The sequence below is a fragment of the Mixophyes fleayi genome, chromosome 6 (assembly GCF_038048845.1).
Source record: "Mixophyes fleayi isolate aMixFle1 chromosome 6, aMixFle1.hap1, whole genome shotgun sequence".
Taxonomy (NCBI): Eukaryota; Metazoa; Chordata; class Amphibia; order Anura; family Limnodynastidae; genus Mixophyes; species Mixophyes fleayi.
Window position 1 is genome coordinate 205,893,247 of NC_134407.1, and position 21,592 is coordinate 205,914,838.

At 41.7% G+C, this 21,592-nt stretch overlaps 1 protein-coding gene across 1 annotated transcript in view; it reads right to left on the bottom strand.

Moving 5' to 3' along the window:
• The window catches only part of RAB40B (RAB40B, member RAS oncogene family), an 80,242-nt gene that overhangs the window by 6,660 nt on the left and 51,990 nt on the right, over positions 1-21,592 (bottom strand). The window contains exons 3-4 of the mRNA XM_075178174.1: positions 20,401-20,461; positions 3,205-3,265 (exon numbers count right to left, since the gene is read on the bottom strand). Coding sequence (XP_075034275.1) covers positions 3,205-3,265; positions 20,401-20,461 — 122 coding nt within the window. The remainder of the gene's footprint in view (positions 1-3,204; positions 3,266-20,400; positions 20,462-21,592) is intronic.

Here is a 21,592-nt window from a genome sequence, read left to right on the forward strand (position 1 = left end):
AAACGAGATTAGTCAACATCGAGGCGATGGGTTTCTGTGGACTGATTTTACCACATGTTAAGCTTCCTTCGTATAAAAGCCTTTCAAAAAGGTCCGCTTTTAAATATAGGGAATTATGTAAAATTAGAACCAGACTTTTTTTTTTTTTTTTTTTTTAATGTATGACCTTAACCTATTTTAACGTTATACTTACACTACTTTTCTAGAATAAATGTGAAAAACAAAAAAACGGTCTTGCACCTTTTGCACTTTTTCTTTACAACGTTTTTATAGAAGAGTCCCCAAAACGTCAGGATCAAAAGGACCCATAATGTTTTCCAGATAGCAGTTTTTAGTCTAATGCTCTTACGGTGTCCTCTATGCGCATTAATATGGATTTATGGGTTTTCTTTGTGCTGCAGAGGGATATATTATATTTGTGAGTCAGTCTTGCTAATTTTCCATGCCAAATTCCTGTATTTAGTTGGAATGGAGAAAGGAAATTGCCTGTAGAGGGTCTGTAAGTCATTGTGTCTCCTGTACAGAGCTTATCAGCACAGTGCAGGCAGCCGTGGATGGGGTCCGGTCACCTCCCCAAACACAGTCTGGGCACTAAACAAATCACTATACCCGCTGTTAATACCGGTTATTGGATGTGGCTGCTAAGCTGGGGTCACCCACTTGCTAATATGTCAGGGATATGCAGATTTTAAAAGGACATTCAGATACTATTGCTAGGTAAAGGCCTGTCAGTATTCTGTAGATATTCTGTACCAGTACAAGCCCTAGTCGTGCACGAACCCCCCCCCCCCCCCAAGGGGCAAACGTGGACTGAAAGAGCTGCCGTAAGTGACATTATTCAGAAGTCTATTCTGCTGAATAGGAGGCCTTATTCACATATTACCTCTAGACTAGGAACTTCAAAAGGTATCACTGAAACCCCTCATTACTTCAGTGGTACAGTGTCAAGATCACTCCATGTGCTGAGCAGAAAACCCTGTCCTGTACTTAGGAGCTCTAGCAAGGGTTAAACAGGCTGTCTTGTATATTCTGTGTCATGCACTAAAAACACAGTAGGTAAAGTACTGAACTCTCTTCAAATTTGGAACTTTACAACAAAACATAAAATTACTACAATGGTACATGAATATACCCCTCTATTTTACAACAGAGGCTTCCTCCCACTATATTTCACTGGTCAACTTCAAAAGGATTCTACAGAATTCATCATTTATACAACCTCAATAAAATATACACTTCTGAGGAAAAGAGAACCAAGTTCAATCTCTCAGACTCTGTCCAATTGCTTTATTTTGACTCTACGCGTTTCACCAAATCTAGTACCATCAATACTAGAGACTCTTTGTAAACACCCCGCTTTGGGAGGACATATCTGTCATTAACAGGTATATACACTGCCCTTCAAGCTTGGCATAAGGATTCCAAACATGCTTTAATGAGAAACCTGGCTACAAACTGAACTCTCTGAAGACGATTGGCACCAATCTTTGGACAATATTGCCAAATGTACTATATGTAGAACCAAGAACAAAAATGGTTGAAAAAACACTATTATATTGGTACCGGTTGTACAAGAACGCCCAGGACATCTATAAAACTTCAAGTTAACTGTGAAGATGGGACAACGATCCATACGCTGTTGGCCTGCTCTTTAGGTAAGAGAAAAGTATTTTCACACTACGTTCTCGACTGTTTAGAATGAACTTGACCCCAGTCCATTGGTTAGTGCTACTCCATATGAGACTTCCAGGATTAACAAAACTCAGGTTTTAGACTTGCCTCCCATATCAGTCTAACTTATCACTCTGGAAGAGAGATTTGGGGCTAGATTTACTAAGCTGTGGGTTTGAAAAAATGGGGATGTTGCCTATAGCAACCAATCAGATTCTAGCTGTCATTTTGTAGAATGTACTAAATAAATGACAGCTAGAATCTGATTGGTTGCTATAGGCAACATCCCCACTTTTTCAAACCCGCAGCTTAGTAAATCTAGCCCATGGTCTATTCTTGCCATTCACGTTACCAAAGTACATACAAGAACCAAAACATTAGTTCTTTTCCAGCTTTTGATACATTATAAAATCTGCACATAGACATTTGGTACAATATGCATTTATGTTTTCATTGCATCCATAATAATAATAATAATAATAAAAAAGTACACACAATTATTGCTATTTTTTGCAATGTTAAATAAACTGGAGATGGGGCACAATAATACAGCTGGAGAAGCAGGAATGAGAGCTGCACATTCTGAGACAATTGATTAATAGTCAGTTACAAGAGTACAAAGATATGGATGCACACTGCATCTTACTTAATGAGTATGGGCCTGAGTCATTAAGGAGAGTAAAGCATAAAAAAAAGGAGTAACATTTGCACCTGGGCAAAACCATGTTGTATTGGAGGGGGAGGTAAATTTAAAATGTGAGGCAGATTTATAGTTTGGGTAGGGCATGTCGTAGATCAACTTTATATTTCAATGTAATAATAAAGCTAGCAAGTATTTGTGTGCTAGATTAAAAAACAGCCAGTATTTAACTTATGTACAAAATAATAAACTGATTTGCACCCCTTACATTGTAACATGGTTTGTCCCAGAGAACATTTACTCCTTTGCTTGCCTTAATGACTCAGGGCCTATAAGCGCATATTGTCCTCCTAGCACATGGATAGGAGAGCGCCACTTTTGGAAAGTGCTCTGGGAGAATGGGGGAATGGGCCAGCTTTTTGCAGGATTGTGAGTGCACATGAAAATGTACCACTTTGTCATCACCTGATTCATTAATTTAGACATCGATGTTTCTCCTGAAACGCTGCTCCAGACTCCTTTATGTCTAAAATTATTCACGAGTTAGGGGACATGTGTCAGGTTTGTGTGTTTGAATATTTTTATTATATGGGGGAAATATGTCCAGATGAGATTAAAAGGGAAAATAAAAAAATATATATATTCTATTAATAAAAATTAATTTAAGGTTCTTTGACGGTAAGAAAAAGCTCCCCTCTACATAAGTGCACCCTCCACCCCTTATAGATCATCCTGCAAAATGAAATCTCTCTTGTATTTGGGGCGTAATACGTGGAAATACAGACTCCCGTAAATGTAGGCATCCTAATGCGTAGGACCCATCGCTGAACAATAAGTGCATGTCTACACAACATGGTATATTTGCTGCCAGAATCATTCTGTCAGCCACTCACCTGAGCTCCCCTGGAATATGAGCGAAAAATAGTGCAAAATCTTCCTTGTCCTGATGTGTCCCTAGAAGAGATAAATACAATTAGTATTAAGATACAACTTTCCCTGTAAATATATTAATGATTCAGGGCCTAGGGGTAAACAGAAACAAACCAATCAACTGTTAAAAAAAAAAGATTATCTGTGACATCACTTCATGATGTATTCATGATGTATTGATGTAACAAAGCTCCACTAGTTCCCAATTAAGTGATTCTAATGGAATCTTCTGAATATAGCCAACAAAATGGTGCTTCTACTGTGTATAGGCGATGGGTACACTTTAGGGGCAGATTAAACAAATGAAGATTTTAAAACATGTCTGTGACTGGATCACTTATAAGTAACTTATAGTATAAATTTATTTAAAGGAAAGAGTGCAAGGAGCTTATTTATATAATTGCAAATGCACTTATTTTTGATATTGTGTATATTTTGGTAAGGGAAAGCTATTTCGGAGACCAGGAAAGAAAGTCTTGTTTTAACCTTGCTAGAGGAAATACATGATTTCTGAGGTATATATCCGATACAATAAGCCTTTGTGGAGGAAGCCTTTTTTGTATCGTGATGTGGGGAAATTACTTGTTTGGGATTTTGTAACTTTCTTTGAGAATGTGTATTCTGCAGCTCTCTGAAGAAAGGACCCATGTTAATTAGACCTTTTGATGTATGAGGGTCCAGCACCTTAAGACTTGCCACTAGATTTCCTGCATCTAAAAACAAGATGCAGAAAATCACAGCAAGTTTTAGAGTATCACAGATAAGTGTAAATAGTGTTAGCTTTGCATTGCATGTAAATCCATGTTTGGGTAAACAAATTGCAACCAGATTCTATAAATAGCTCAGACCTCAAGGGGGCTGGCTTACACTGTGAGGCTGTGTTCAAATCTGTATAAAAAGCACTGTCCTGTATTGAAAGTTGTTTTTCTGGTTGTATCTGACCTGATCACTGGTAACTTCAACCAGTGTGACTGCAAATAAACATCACTTGCTTCAAAGACCTGCTTGAAAATGTATTTTATGCTGAAAATCCTGTGATCTACAGATAAGACCCAAAGTCTAATTTGTTCCCAGCTGTTTCTGAGGTTTGGACCCAACATCCAGTAACACCGCTCTGCCCGCTACCCAGCAGCTCTGGTCAGCGTGATAGGCCAGGGGGGGATCCATCCACAGCAACCATGATCCATAGGAAGAGGTCAGGGGTACCAGCCCAGGAACACCAGTAACGGGGTACACTCGCAGCAACAGTTACCCAGAAGGAACACGGTTCTGGATGCCGGTAAGGCCCTTGTAAGCCCCTCCTACTGCGGTTAGAGGGCACAATTGGGATAACAAAAAGGAATGGTGGCAAAGTAAGCCCAGCCGGTCCCCAGCAGCAACAGAAAGGGTGGCATAGGCGGTCCATCCTGTCACAGTGTCTACAGAAATGAAGGCAGTAAACAGCCATTTCACATAGACTTATTTATCCAAATCAAGTCTGTTACTTGGAACAGATAATGTCAGGGATATGGCAGAATCTACTGATGATTACTTGAGACAAGAGCAGTTCTAATGATTTCTTTTAAATTTTTTTCTTTTAATGGTGGCATATTGGAATACATATTTTTATTTTAAGTGATGCCTTTTTGGTGCAATGGAGTATAACACTGAGGTATTTTTGGTCACAGTTTTTCCGGTTTACCTCAATTAGACTCTGTATCAGGCAGCACAGTGGCACGATGGTTATTGCTGCCTCACAGTGCTGGGGACATGAGTTTCATTCCCAACCATGGCCTTATCTGTGTGGAGTTTGTATGTTCTCCCCATGTTTGCGTGGGCTTTCTCCATGTGCTCTGGTTTCCTCCCACACTCCAAAAATCATACCAGGTAGGTAGTGTAACAGTGGAAATATAACTTGTTATGTTTGCAGTGGATTGAAATTAGTGAACGTTGTTTGTGGACATCCCCTCCTCCTGGGAGACCAAAGGGAAATTAGTGGACAATGCCAGATAAAGAAAGGTTTGTGGTGGTCTTACAAGTACGGTATATTGTATTACCGGAGGTTTAAATAATATTGCTAATACAGGGTGTGCAGTCTAATAAGTTAAAATCTGTTACAGTGGCTATGAAGATTACATTATTAGGAAAATAGCCACCATTGAGCCACATGCTGCTAACGTGCTTGTAACAAAGCATGGTATGAGATTGGTCATTTTAATTAGTGACTGAGAAATCTCAGCAAGGAGCGAAGATGTACTGGCAAGATTTGTATGTTCTCCCCATGTTTGCGTGGGCTCTCTCCATGTGCTCCGGTTTCCTCCCATACTCCAAAAATCATACCAGGTAGGTTAATTGGCTGTTGACTAAAACAGGTCCTAGTGTGTGTGTGTGTGTGTGTGTGTGTGTGTGTGTGTGTGTGTGTGTGTGTGTGTGTGTGTGTTAGGGAATGTAGACTGTAAGCTCCAATGGGACCGATAAAGCTGGGTACACACTACAGAAATTTCGACCAACTTTTTATGCCAAGCGATTTTACATGCGACCAATGGTCCGATCGCTCGGTCCATGGACTGCATACACACTAGCCTTGTTTAGGACGATAAAGGGAAGAGTGGACATCCCTTTAACGACTTTTTACAGCCGTGTTGTCGTGAGCAATGACTGTAATTTCGTACTCACTGTTGTGGATCGGTCAGAAACTTATACACACTACACAGCGGAAACGAGATTGCAACGAAAATATTAAACGGTACGACCAACCAAATGAGGCGACAATCGTCCATTTGGGCAGACTTTCGACCATTGTGTCACTGCGCACACTAACCCGACTTTTGAACGAGCGGTCGTATGTCGGCTGTTTGAGCCGATCATTGGACGAAAACAGTGTAGTGTGTACCCAGCTATAGAATGACAAATTGAGAAAGAATATAATATTCAACAGTTTCCATTTCAGACAAAATAATTTACGAGAGTTGGTTTCTCTCCTCCCCCCACTTTGTATGGCGAGATACAGAGCTGTGAGGCCAGGTACATTTACATATGAAAAGAATTGGCTTCCAATCTGGTACATCAGCCACCCCCACAGAAGTTTTTGTAATTAACTTCTGAAGACAAAAGCTTTCTTTTTGGATAAGACTGCACACAGAAAGACACAGATTTTTCTCTACCTACACTGAACAACAGTAAAGTATATATATGGCCCTTTGATGTGACTCTGGTACGTGAGGAAATAGACTTAAATATTAGTTGTGCTATGGCTGTGATACTGTAACATTGTAAATACATTATAGTGAATACATGTAGTGTGTAGAGATTTGAAATAGATGTCTTCATATTGTTTGTGATTATTGCTAAGTGATAATAGCAACGTTAGCAAGGAGGTTATTGTGGAAGAGAATATCTGTGTTGTAAGCTTTGTGAATATCTGATAGTTAAAGAAACAGACTGCATTGTGTAACGTGGCCGACAGACAGAGCCATAAGCCACGTGGTGTAAGTGAATGAATAGTGTTGGATTTGACTGCCCCTATAGTGTGGCTTGTGAATATTTCATAGTTAAAGACACAGACTGCATTGTGTAACAGTGGAAATATAACTTGTTATGTTTGCAGTGGATTGAAATTAGTGAACGTTGCTGGGATGTTTGTGGACATCCCCTCCTCCTGGGAGACCAAAGGGAAATTAGTGGACAATGCCAGATAAAGAAAGGTTTGTGGTGGTCTTACAAGTATGGTATATTGTATTACCGGAGGTTAAAATAATATTGCTAATACAGGATGTGCAGTCTAATAAGTTAAAATCTGTTATAGTGGCTATGAAGATTACATTATTAGAAAAATAGCCACCATTGAGCCACATGCTGCTAACGTGCTTGTAACAAAGCATGGTAGGAGATCGGTCATTTTAAGTAGTGACTGAGAAATCTCAGCAAGCAGCGAAGATGTACCGGCAAGATTTGTCATTATGAGTACTAGAGTATATGTACTGGAATAGTGAGAGAGATACATAGTGCAACTTTGACTATGATAGAGATACAGCTATCTTTGGAATGGCCCAAAATACATACACACACATAATTAAGATATTGTACCAACAGATAGATGTCGTATTATATGTACCATGTGTAAGATTATGTTATTGAAATTATATTACATTATTGTACAAGTAAAGATTCTACAAGATTCTTACAAGGCTCTCTCCAACTCTACTGCCCCCTACATCTCTAACCTTCTTTCCATTCACACCTGCCCGCTCCCTGCGCTCAGCCAATGACTGACGCCTCTCCTCCACTCTCATCACCTCTTCCCACTCCAGAATCCAAGACTTTTCCCGTGCTGCCCCCCTTCACTGGAATGACCTCCCTCGTTCCATCCGCCTCTCTCCTACTCTGTGCTCCTTCAAACGTGCGCTGAAAACCCACCTTTTCCTCAAAGCCTACCAACCATCTACTTAACCCCTTCTCTATACTCCACTCGCTCTCCCCTTGCCTTATATCTGGCTCCCCCTGTGCCAGTCTGTTTTCCATCCCTTAGGATGTAAGCTCGCATGAGCAGGGCCCTCTTCCCTCCTGTCTCCTTACTTGTTCTTCTGCTCCTTGTTTACTACATCAGCCAGCCTGGAGTTTCTGAAGTATTGGTATTTTTGTTTATTGGTTTGTACTGTTTTACCCTGTTTAGTCTACTGTTTGCACTGTGTACGGCACTGCGGAAATCTTTTGGCACCTAACAAATAAAGGATAATAATAATAATTCTATTTCATACATATATATCTGCACTGTGGTTATGAATTTATAATATCTTAAAACATGAGATATTATATATAGAAATCTGTGATACAGTAAATTAGGTTTAAAGGACTGAAGTAGGCGAGTCATAAAGGGAAAGCGTATGGTGATGTAATGAGTGTATCCAGATGCAGGCTAAGACAGATCGCGTGCGCAATTAAGGCGCTAATCGCAGGATCTTTTTAACAAATATTCTCTGTGCAGCGCTGCGTAATATGGCGGCACCATATAAATAATAAAATGAATATTTTATACAGCTCCCTTGACTAATTTATGTACATTACCATTCATATGTGTATGTGCTGTTTTGGGGGCTTTGTAGAAAGGATTTCATGTTCGTTTTAAAAAATAAAAAAAAAAAGCTATAAATAAAATTATGTACTCAATCTTTATCAGCCACCTATTTTCCCCCTGCAACATAATGGAACAGGCGGTGTTAAATTGATGGGCAAGAACAGGAAGAGTGCACCACTACCAAATTAGGGTGTGTTTACTAAACAGGCCCGGCAGCACTCAATAACCAATCAGGTGGTAATATGGGGGGGGACCACAAAATACCCGATGACCTAAACAACCGCCCTGGGTGTCTCAATGCAGCGTATAAACTTCATAAAGTTCTTTTCAGATTTATTTTGATAATCATGAATAACAGAAAACTAATTAAGGCAGATAAGCAAATGTACATCGTTAACTTTCAATCATCTAATTATTAGACAGGAATTTGTAAAGACTTTAGTTTTCTACGCTGACTTCTTAGAGGCAGAAGTTCCTTGCCACATGTTTTAAACATCAGCAGAATTGTAATTTCCCGATGTGCAGTTGGCGCAGACCAGCTCCCCAGACAGATCCATGTTATGGAGAGAGCTGTACTCTCTGCCAATACCTCTGACCACCAGCCCCTCTCCAGCTCCAGAAAGCGGGATTACGATTGTTCTCCTCTCTGTACAGCTTCCCTGTGTGTAAAGTGATATTCCTGCTAAATCAATGTGTGCAGGAAGAGATCTCGGGATGAAATAATCAATGAACAGACACCGTCTGGTCGTGGTTTAGAAGCAGGCTTTGGCAAACAATGGCTCGTTGGCGATTGTGGAACTACAATGCTCAGCATGAGGCTAGCTAGGCATGCTGGAAGCTATGAATCCACAGCCACAGCTTAACGACCTACTATTTAGAGTTTATGGGCTTGTAACACAGGAATTCATCTCAAATAATGAACAAACTTATTTTAGAACTTCATTGTGACAAAACGAGGGTGATATGTGAATTATAGCAAATACTTTTTATAGCCTTCTTTTGTTTCCCCAGCTCACCAGACTATAACTGCATTGTCCAATAACATGTGGCTAAGGGGACATTGTAGTTCAGTGTACATATGTATATTGTTTATTGTATATTGATAACTTGAAGTAAGGTTGCTATTCATTGTATTTAAAGTAAAGCCAGGGGGATTATGGGTAGGGATCAGGTTGCCATGTGCCCGAGTAGGAAAACTAATTAGTGTCCATTGTTCTCACCAGGCTAGTCAAGACAGGCCATCTAACAGGGGAGGTTCTCTGAAAGGACAGCTCATCTTCACTCCCCTGTCCAACCCCCCCCCCTTTAGTCCAGCACTGACCAATGGTTAAGTAGAATAGACGCAGGGGTTTGCCCAGGGAGGGGAAAGACTGTGGAAATTAGACCTGTGATATATAAGGAACAACTCCAGGGGGGAGGGGTGTTCATGCTTGGATTTCATTCAGGAAGGTGCAAGATGGAGTTTTGAATTGTCGTTTTCTAACTCGAGTCTATATATGCAGCTGAGAGGGATCCATGGGTCATGGAGTCTGGACAGCAGGTGACTATATCTCCTTAAGTTATTGGGGTAAGGGACAGATGATGTGGTAAATCTGCCTGGCATTTATTTACTGTGTGTACATAATATTCTAGTGTGATTTGTATGACAATAAATATACTGTTGTATTTTTATAACTGCATTTTGCCTGAGTGACCATACGAATCCTAGAAGGTACTGGGTAGCACTGGGCCAGATAAACCCGGTATCTTCACATTTATGGTGGCAAGCAGTGGGGTCACTCAGTCCCAGGTTCTCTCGGGGTAGAGCTGCAGGGGAACTGTATCGTGATACATTCCAGGGCTCTGCAAAGCAGTTAGCACTAGAAACCAGTTACCACATTATCCTGAACTTACTCCTAAAGGCTTTAAGGTAGAAAGTGTCACGAAAAGCGTTGTGGGCTTTAGGCGAGGGAAGATGCCGTCTAAGTGCCGATTTGATAAGGGGAAGCGCACCCCGCCAGAGGAGAGCGGAAGATGGAACCGTGTCTCAAAGAGAGGAAATCACAGTGAGGTGATCCCTGGAAGTAAAATGGCTGTGAGCTCTAGGAACAAGAGAGCAGATCACAGCCCAGTGTTGCAAAAGTTCCCAAAGGAAGGGATGAAGCAGTCCAGTACACCCAGGAGAAAGGCGTACTGGGATGAAGGACTGTGGGAGTGTCTGCAGGATGGGGATATGGATGTGTTGCACCACCCCACCACAATGAAGCACATTTTGGATTATTGGGATGAGGAGTGCCCAAAGATTATTATGTGGGAAGGAGCCAGTCTACAGGAGAAATTGGAGAACCTGTTGGATGTGTTCCTAATGTTGAAAGAGGAGGCAAGTGCCTGTAATTTTCGGGATGAACCAGCATGGGATGATTTTACACATGAAGTTATTTGTACTATGCAGAATCTGGCCAAGGGAGAATCCAGATACAACAATAATCAGCAGTACAAACAAGACGTAAATGGACTATTACAGCACAGGGACATGCCTGATGAATCCCCTGCAAATGTATTAATAGAATCTGTCCCATTAGCAGATTCTACAGATCCACTAGAGACAATGAGTATGGAGGAGCTGATAGTGGAATGCCAGATCCGGGGTGTACCTTACCTGTACTGCACGCACATGGATATCCTGAAACGTTTGTTAAAAGATCAGGAGAATCCCATCAATGCCTTTAGTGTTTATAGAAAATGGATGCTCACTTTAGGTCCCCACATACCTCTCTGGGAACAAATGCAATGTCTGCAACAGAGTTTTGAAGAAGCAGAGGATGAGGTATGGCGGCAAGGATTTACAGACACTGAAATGTGGCAGGATCAGTGTTATCGAGTGAATACTGAAAAATGCCAATTGGAATATCTTTTGTCACACTCTAAAAAGATGGCTGCTCAGTCTGTTAATCAGGGGGAGGTCCATCCCAGTGGATTAAATACAGTTGCCCAAGCTACTATCTTGGGGGAGACTGGAGAAGAACTGCTTGGTGAGGATGTTGTACCTCCGACTACTCAGAAAGGATTAGGAGAAATTCTCCCATTTGGTGACTTGGATCGAAAAGAGCTACCAAGTAAGTACCATGTAGCAGCATCTTCTGATAATTTGCCAGTGTTATTGGAACCTGAGACTGTGTCTGAGTTAGAACAGAATTACAGAAAAGACCAGTTATCCATCCCTGTTGTGCCTGAAAAGAATTTGTTTAATGAAGTAACGCAGGATACCGCATGTGTGCTCTCCGGGGCAAGTGATGTACAGCTGTACCCAATTGTGACAGAAGAGAATCATAAACTTGCACAACATATGATCTCAGCAGAAATCATGTTTACAGACTGTAGGACAGAATTAATGGGAGAGGATAAAGGAATTGTCATGTCAGAGGCCACTACCATGGGGCCCTGGGAAAATTACACTTATGCCTTCCCCTATGCAGAACTGGCAGATGAGGAGATGTTGACTGAGTGGGTGTCTGAGAGGGCACCAGTACAGCAAGATTCACCAGCCCCACCAGCTTTGATGCATCGCACTCCAGCTCCAAATCTGGGAATCCAGGACCCAATACCAGAGGCCTGCACTGGACCATCCACTTTGTTTTGCTGCCAGGAGGACAAGTCTGTGTCCAATGAGGATTCACACTACCCCGATGCGCCAGAGGAGAGGGAAGTAGTGCAACAGTTGGATGTGGTAGCAGGGGAGGGGAGATGCACACCAACATACTTACAGGGGCACCCACATGTGGTTTGGGAGGGGGACAGAGGATTCCCCATAAGCAAAGAATTAATGGAGCCCCCACGCTTGCCTGCCACTGGGCAGTTGTCTCTTGAGTGTTTGGGGGAGGGGGGATTGGATCTTTGCCAGAAACAAACGGACAAGGTGCCAGAAAGTTTTCCTGCCACTTGGCAGTTTTCCCTCGGATATGTGGGGGAGGGGAGCATGGCCTCCAGAAACAAAGGACAGGCCAAGGGACTATTTTCAGTTGGGCAATTAAGGGTGGACAAGGCACCCAAGGGATGGTGGACTACAACTCTCCTACCATGGATGTGTGCACCGGAGTGGCCCAGTTTTATTGTTGACTCATCTTATGACACAGGACAGCATAAACCCCCACTCCAGCTGGGTGGGAAGATATGCCTGCAGCCATGGGACCCTGGTGGGAGAAAGAGGAACTGTGTACTGCTATCTACCTTACCATCAGACCCAGGAGAAACCACAGCAGGCCAGAAACTTTGGACTTGTAAGAAATGATTACTTGGGGCTAGGGAGCCACTGGGAAACAAGGGCTAAAAAAAGTAGGGGAGGAATGTGACAAAACGAGTGTGATATGTGAATTATAGCAAATACTTTTTATAGCCTTCTTTTGTTTCCCCAGCTCACCAGACTATAACTGCATTGTCCAATAACATGTGGCTAAGGGGACATTGTAGTTCAGTGTACATATGTATATTGTTTATTGTATATTGATAACTTGAAGTAAGGTTGCTATTCATTGTATTTAAAGTAAAGCCAGGGGGATTATGGGTAGGGATCAGGTTGCCATGTGCCTGAGTAGGAAAACTAATTAGTGTCCATTGTTCTCACCAGGCTAGTCAAGACAGGCCATCTAACAGGGGAGGTTCTCTGAAAGGACAGCTCATCTTCACTCCCCTGTCCAACCCCCCCCCCCCCCCTTTAGTCCAGCACTGACCAATGGTTAAGTAGAATAGACGCAGGGGTTTGCCCAGGGAGGGGAAAGACTGTGGAAATTAGACCTGTGATATATAAGGAACAACTCCAGGGGGGAGGGGTGTTCATGCTTGGATTTCATTCAGGAAGGTGCAAGATGGAGTTTTGAATTGTCGTTTTCTAACTCGAGTCTATATATGCAGCTGAGAGGGATCCATGGGTCATGGAGTCTGGACAGCAGGTGACTATATCTCCTTAAGTTATTGGGGTAAGGGACAGATGATGTGGTAAATCTGCCTGGCATTTATTTACTGTGTGTACATAATATTCTAGTGTGATTTGTATGACAATAAATATACTGTTGTATTTTTATAACTGCATTTTGCCTGAGTGACCATACGAATCCTAGAAGGTACTGGGTAGCACTGGGCCAGATAAACCCGGTATCTTCACATTTATGTACGAGTGTTTTATTCATACAAGTAATAATATGAATTATGTGCAAGTTACATCCCGTTAATGCCATAATCTATAGGAGGGCTCAGTATATGCCGAGGACAATGAAATTATGTTGAAAGTTATTAATATGATGAACATTAAAAAAAGAAGGTCGGAGATCCCATTTAACAGCAATTGGTGAACCTGTAAACATGCTTAAATCTTATTACTAGGGTGCCGTAACCTCTTGCAGCGGCTCTGTGCTTTCTCTACTCTACACTCCGGCCGCAAACCTGGCACATGTGTTAGTGATGTAGAGTTGGACGCATCATGAGCACATGCATGTAAATGCGCTTTTGCATGCGTGCATCTTTTCAAACTAACATTCGGAGCGCAAATGCTTCCAAACTGTACACAAGTCCCTATATACTGTGGGTGGACAACTCCTTTAAAGGATAACTGCACCCAAAATTATTACTTTTAGGTAGGGTAACAAGAGCTGATTAGTTACTTGCTACAATCTGTTCACTGGATGGACTGATGTGTCTGAAGGGTCTAACAGTCCTGGGCAGCTTTTCAGTTTCCTCCTCCCATTTGGCCTGTTTAAAACAAGCCAAGTGGTTGTCGAGGTGTCTCGAGAACCACTGAATGTGAAGTCCACCAGGGAGGGGCATTGACAACTGCTCCGCTTATTTCTACTAGAAAAACACTGGAAAGCCAGCAGATCTAACAAATGAAGTATCGCTGACAATTAAGCACTCCGCTTTCATTTAAACTCTTTCTGCTTGAACAAAAGCTAAATATTTACTTGTGGATCAAGATTCTCCATTAAGGGCTCCTCTAGGAGATACAAAAGGAGACAGTTCAGCCATTCATCTACATCAAGAAAGCAGAAATGTGTCCAGTACAGAATTCCAAACACAAACTGCTATAGCCAATTGTGTATTGGCAGCACAGATAGTCACTAAGACACAAGGAGGATATACACATTTGCAGACAGGCAGACAAACAACTCTAAGACCACATACCCACTAGTGTTCTATTCTACATGGCCAAAAGTATGTGGACACCTGAACCTCACAACCACATATAATTGCTCAACATCTCATTCCAAATCCATGGGCATTAATATGGAGTGGGTTGCATTTTTGCGGCTATAACAAGCTTCACTCTTATGGGAAGGTTTCCCACTAGATATTGGAACATGGCTGCAAGGAGTCAAATCCATTCAGCCACAAGAGCATTAACGAGATTCGGCGATCAGTCTGCGTTCCAATTCATCCCAAAAGGGGTTCGATAGAGCCGAGGTCAGGGTTCTGGGAAGGCCAATAAAGTTCTTCATCACTATACTGTGCTTCTGTGAGATGGAAAGATGGAACAAGAAGCCTTCTGGAGAACAAGCAAGAAACATAATAAAAATACTAATGGGTACGGCAAAAGAATGATTTCTAGTGTCACACCTATTTACATGTATTTTGCAAATGCTATATGCTTATAAAAATATATTAAATATCAGATCATGAGGTCGAACATGTTAGACACGCCTTTATTTCTCCATAGCGAGGTACCGCATCATGTAGAATTTGAACATTGCACACTAGCAGATCATCCATTTGATAGGCTATATGGTGCACGTACCAGATACAAGATTCACCGCTATAAATCACTTCTTTACTTTGTGTAGGGAACATTAATCACTGATTGGCTGACTAAACTCACTGCTCAACCAATATTCATGAGAATGCAGCCAATCAATTTACTTGAATCCAGTGACATCTACGCACACAAGAAAAAAAGAGCAGCACAGAACTTGAATGTAGGTCCAACCGTATTCAAATCCAAGCGGATCTTATGATACGTTTCCATTTCAATCTGGGGATGGGGCTACACACGCTGTATGTAGACAGAACAGACTACAGTATACATCATTAATTTAATAAGAATATGGATATTACTTTTATCTTAACTACATAAATAAAGATGCTTTAAATGCGTACTGTACATACAATGCTTTTATATAGTCAATCTTCTTTGCATACACATTTCCTTTGTATTAAAAGCTCCACGTATGCGCGCCACAGATAGTGGTGACTGACATGGCAGAGCCTTTGCCATCAGTCGGCACTTACACCTGCCCTGTAGCTGTGCACCTGATACGGCTAACAACAACCCGTACTTTAGAGACACACCCGACTTGGCTGCATCTGTGTTGGCTGTACACCCTTACTGTACATTACCTACGTTTATCCGCCCCTTCCTTCAACTTTACCGCCATTCAAGCCATAGAGTGTAGTAATTGTCATCTGCATTAAGACCTTAATTGCATACAACTGCGTTCATTGACGGAGGTCCATTTCGGAGCATGCGAAGAGCTGTTTCACGCAAGATACGGGTCACAGACAGACAGGGCAGTCACATAATGTACCCTATCAAGTGGGGAGCCCAGTACATTAATAACGTGTGAACTGGACACCTTTATATACTGTAAACTTGGACAATTTGATTTATGAGGTGTCTCAGACTCTACAGCGCCGTACAGTCAGCAATACACAACATAATACAAACACTGGCAGAAGACCCTGCTTAGAACATAGAGACCTGTACATTATGGGCCCGATTCATTAAGGAAGGTAAATGCAGATACGAGCCGTATTCTGCGAAAAAAAAATCTGTGCATGGCGAGAAAACGAATATACCTCAGAAAACGCAGCAACGTCCAATTCATTTACGAGTGCGAAGGACCCTTACTACAGCCTACGATTTCATGGACAGAGACGGGGCGTATGTATGCTAGAACATGGGCTTGGAGCAACTGTAGAAGTGCATCACATGTACAGTAGACAACATGATAAATGTATTTCATGGGGAAATAATTGTAACAATAAATATTTAAAAAAATAATAATAATAGTGACTACACATTATTAACAGAGGACAGTCATTGAATACTTTATTCTGTGCTTTCTGATGGTACTTTATGTCAGGCGCCGTCCCGCACTCTTACCTGGTGCCAGGACGGACGCCTTCTCAATCCCCGCTCGTCCCGTTACGGGACGTCACTTCCGGCCCCACAGGAAGTTCGGGCACAGACGCCCAAAAATCGCGTTCCGTTGCTAGGCAACGGAGACGCTTAGCAGCAGTTCCTGTCGGCGGTCAGATCAGCTGACCGCCGACCTCCACTCTACCAATGGCAAGACTGGCGCTTCTATTTAAACTAGACTCTGGCATCACTATGGTGCCAGAGTATCTAGTCTCATACCTTGTCTCTAGGCTCCCTTGTTTCTTCATATCTCTCCTGCCTGCATTCCCCGGATTTGACCTTTGCCTGTTTGACTACTCTTCGGATTCTCCCTGGTTCCTGTTTGGATCTCCTGGTTCTGATCCTCGGCTTCCTGAGGTTTCTTCGGTCTCATCCTTCTGTACTTCGTTGCCTGCACGGATTTGACCTCGGACTGTTCACTACGTTTGTTCACGTTACCTCGCTGGTGGCTACCTGGGAGAACCGCGACCGACACGTCTCAGCAGCTAAGCCCAAAACTCCTTGTGGGGTTCCCTGGTGAAGACTTGGGGCGTGGTTAGACTCCGCTCCTCCTTGCGTAGCAGCGCTAATACCAGCAGGTAAGGCCTTCCAATTACTTAGTTCGTGACACTTTATATTCCACATACTGTATGTAATGGACGTATCCTGCAGTGTATTGTGTCTATCAGAGCAGAGCGGACCTAGCCTGAATTACATGCATTAACCCCCCCCCCCCCCCTCCCTCCCAAAACCCTCCCCCCAAAAAACGCAATTTACATTCGTTTTACGTTTTACTTAATGAATCAAGTCCTATATGGGTTTCCTATGTATTGGTAAAGGAATCAGTAGAAGACAGAGGGAATAGAGTCCTCAGTGAGTTGGTAATTATACTAAATTATTTTTTTTCCAGCCCTAAAAGACATAAACAACCAAAGTTTTTTTATGAACCTCAATCTGATTTCACTTTCTTTGTGGTAATATACACTAATGTGTGCAATTGTATATGTGTGTGCGGAGCATGAGATTCAGGAGCGCTGCTGAAGGCTCTGTAATTACACGCTTACCAGTATAATTACAGGCAGGAAAAAAAAAGCATTTTGCATTGAAAGTCACTAGTTTTAATTCAATACAGGTGTTTGGGTTTTTTTTGAAGCAACAGCTGTTGGTTACAATTCAGGACCTGAACCCTTTTGCTGCCAGGCTGACTTCCAATATAATTGCTATAAATATGCATTTGGGATTTTTCTCATGTAGTATTAGGTTATTTTATAGATAAATGAGATAAAATATTGACTCTTTCAATTTGTTTTCCTTGGAAGTTCAAACAGTGTCGCTTACTCATCATTCACAATTTGCCATACTTGGTAATTATTTTGGCTTAGGGGTGCCTTGAAAAAATGATGGAGACCCTAAGGGTGCCTTGAGCTGAAAAAGTTTGGGATCCACTGGCCTAGACAAAACACTCTCCCATATAAAAATAGCACCTAGACAGAGGCCAGGCTACTCTTAACTCCTAGGATGTGGAATAATGAAGTCCTCTGGCAAGGACAAAAATGTGGGTCAGTAACTAGCCGCATTCATGTGCCCAGACCACAGTCACCATGAAAGGTCTGATACGCCACCAAGATTTTTACATCCCCAAGGACGCTGCCGTCTTGGGCCACAATCCCTGCACTGTGCAATTAAATAATAATTATGCATTCAGGCAAAAAAATATGTGCATTATTAGACAAAACGTCACTTGTGCTGCGTTCACGCAATTTTGAGCTTTCTAAATGACCCTTAAAAAGGTGCTGAATGAGTCAAAAAGAAAAAACAACAAAGCTCTTTTAAACTTGCTGTGACATCACTGGTCATACCCTTGTTTTTGAATCTACCGATCTTTATTGGGAGCATTTAAGTTACATAGTTGACTGCAACAGAGAACAACAGTATGCAATGTGCCAAATAATTATGCTGGGCAGATTTATTTAAGTATCAACACTTCTAATTAGAGATGAGCGCACTCGGATTTCTGAAATCCGAGCCCACCCGAACGTTGCCGATCCGAGTCGGATCCGAGACAGATCCGGGTATTGGCGCCAAATTCAAATCTGAAACTGAGGCTCTGACTCATAATCCCGTTGTCGGATCTCGCGATACTCGGATCCTATAAATTCCCCGCTAGTCGCCGCCATCTTCACTCGGGCATTGATCAGGGTAGAGGGAGGGTGTTTTAGGTGGTCCTCTGTCCTGGTAGATCTCGTGCTGTGCTGTTTAGTTCTGTGCTGTGCTGTTTAGTTCTGTGCTGTGTTCTGCAGTATCAGTCCAGTGGTGCTGTGTGCTGTATATGATGGAGAGGATGGAGGAGCAGCCGTATGTGCAGTGCAATGCAGACCTGTTGAAGGTTTTTTATATATTTTATTGTGGTGCCCAGTGCCCACTCCTCTACGCAGTCCAGGTACATTTATTGGTGCGAATCATACAAGTTGATGGTTTTCTTATTATATATATTGTGGTGACCCACTCCTCTACGCAGTCCAGATACATTTATTGGTGCGAATCATAAAAGTTCAGGGTTTTCTTATTATATATATTGTGGTGACCCACTCCTCTACGCAGTCCAGGTACATTTATTGGTGCGAATCATACAAGTTGATGGTTTTCTTATTATATATATTGTGGTGACCCACTCCTCTACGCAGTCCAGGTACATTTATTGGTGCGAATCATACAAGTTGATGGTTTTCTTATTATATATATTGTGGTGACCCACTCCTCTACGCAGTCCAGATACATTTATTGGTGCGAATCATAAAAGTTCAGGGTTTTTAATATATATTGTGGTGACCCACTCCTCTACGCAGTCCAGGTACATTTATTGGTGCGAATCATACAAGTTCGGGGTTTTTAATATATATATTGTGGTGACCCACTCCTCTACGCAGTCCAGGTACATTTATTGGTGCGAATCATACAAGTTGATGGTTTTCTTATTATATATATTGTGGTGACCCACTCCTCTACGCAGTCCAGAAAGATACCTCGTTGCAACGTTTTGGACTAAACTATATTGTGAGGTGTTCAGAATACACTGTAAATTAGTGGAAATGCTTGTTATTGAATGTTATTGAGGTTACTAATAGCATAGGAGTGAAAATAAGCCCAAAAACTTGATTTTTAAACTTTTTATGTTTTTTCCAAAAAAAATCCGAATCCAAAACCTTAAATCCGAACCGAGACCTTTCGTCAAGTGTTTTGCGAGACAAATCCGAACCCCAAAAATAATGAAAATCCGGATCCAAAACACGAGACCTCAAAAGTCGCCGGTGCACATCCCTACTTCTAATAATACAGGTATAATATTACCCTTTGTAATACTTAGCCTCTGATATATATAAATTTAGCAGCTTTATTTTGTGTTTAACTTGTGTACAAAAATAATCACAACAATTAAAGGTGTTTGAAAATTGGCCAGTTCACCTACCACCAACACATTACCTCAAGTGGAAGCAGCCATTTTGGGGGGCTAATAACAATACTCCTTAGAACACAGCCTATCAATCCACCAGTAATATCATCAAAAGATGAGTTTTAGAGACTTTACACATCAAGAAAGCTAGCAATTTAAATTAATTTCTCTCATTTTGCCGCCTCAAACTTGTTGCTTGGGACAACAAGTTGTTCCCAGGTTGTCCCATTAAAGATGCAAATTTGGATGTCGCTGAGGAATTGATGCGATGCCATTAGGTCCTAGTGAACAGACAGGCTCCATATCTCCCAATAGTCCCGATTCTCGAACCCAAAAAGAGTTGGGGCCTTTGTGGGTGGGGCAAATTTTGGCCCACTTTTGCTCTCAAAAATGTTGGACAATATGGCTGAACATTGGTTCAGCCTCAAAATGGCTGATTCCACCGTGTGGGTGAAACAACAAAACGAAAGATTTTTTTTTTTTATTGTATATTATATATACACACACACACTCACCAGAGCTGTAACTTTATCCTCCGGCCATCCAGCAATATGGTTGTTGTCTTGTAGTCGATTCCTGTAGAGAGAGAACAAAAAAAAAAAAAAAAAAAAAAAAGAATTGATAAGTTTGGTTATAACTCATTATATACACAAATGTGTGTAGCAGGAATTCATATTAACGGTGGCATTTACAGGGCATAGAACCAATACAGTGTAAAGCTACATGTATATAGAGCCTCCTCAGTGTTATTCAGGTTTTCTTTTTCCAGCATATCACTGCTGTGTCCTTGCTTTCTTTCATCTCTTTGTATGTAGAAATGTGTTTTTCACCCCTTGCTTTGGCTCGTGGGAGTAGCGTAGGTGTGTGTCATCGTTGTAATGCTAAGGAACACTCTGTACACAGTTTGTTGTGTTCTCATAGCTAATTTTAAACCCTACAGAAAAGGTACTAAAGCAATTTTCAGAACTCAGCTATCTTTTATGCAGTCTTGTTCTCACAGTAATGTGGGTCATTATGTTGTTGAGGGGAAGTTAGAGGATGAATGGATTGGTAAACGGATGGAAAGTCCATTGCAGTAACTGAACGGACAGTGAAACGACTATGAAAGGTTTTGTAAGGTTCTGACAAAAAGCATTTTTTCAATACATTTAACATAGCCGAAGAGGAAAACTATAGTGGGGCAGAGGGGGGCAGCCTGGCTAACCGTGCCCGCGGGGGAGGGGAAGCCTGGCTAACCGCGCCCGGCGGGGTCCCCCCCGAGAGGGGCAGCCAGGCTAACCCTGGGCTACTTACTGTGAAAGGTACTAAGACTATTGCACCATTAGCTTAAAACAATTCATATGCAGTAGGCAATTACTGACCTGTGTCAAGATCTGAGACAGGTTAAACAATGTACAACATTATATTTGTAAACTATTAACAGTCAGCAACTCACACAAGAATCTGGTATAGTGTAATTAGTTAATTATAATTAATTTTTGCGTCACAGAGATTCATTTCATTCCCTGACCAGTACAATGTGAAAACACAAGCGATATATACACACCGGACCCCAAAGAGACATCCCCAAACCTCACTGCTATGCTGTGGGATGCAGATATCTTTAACACCTCATTAGATAATGGTTTGGTTACCAGAATACTTTCTGTAACTACGAAAACAGCTTTTCCTGAGCACAGTTTTCTTTCAGTCCCTTTAGCATGAAGG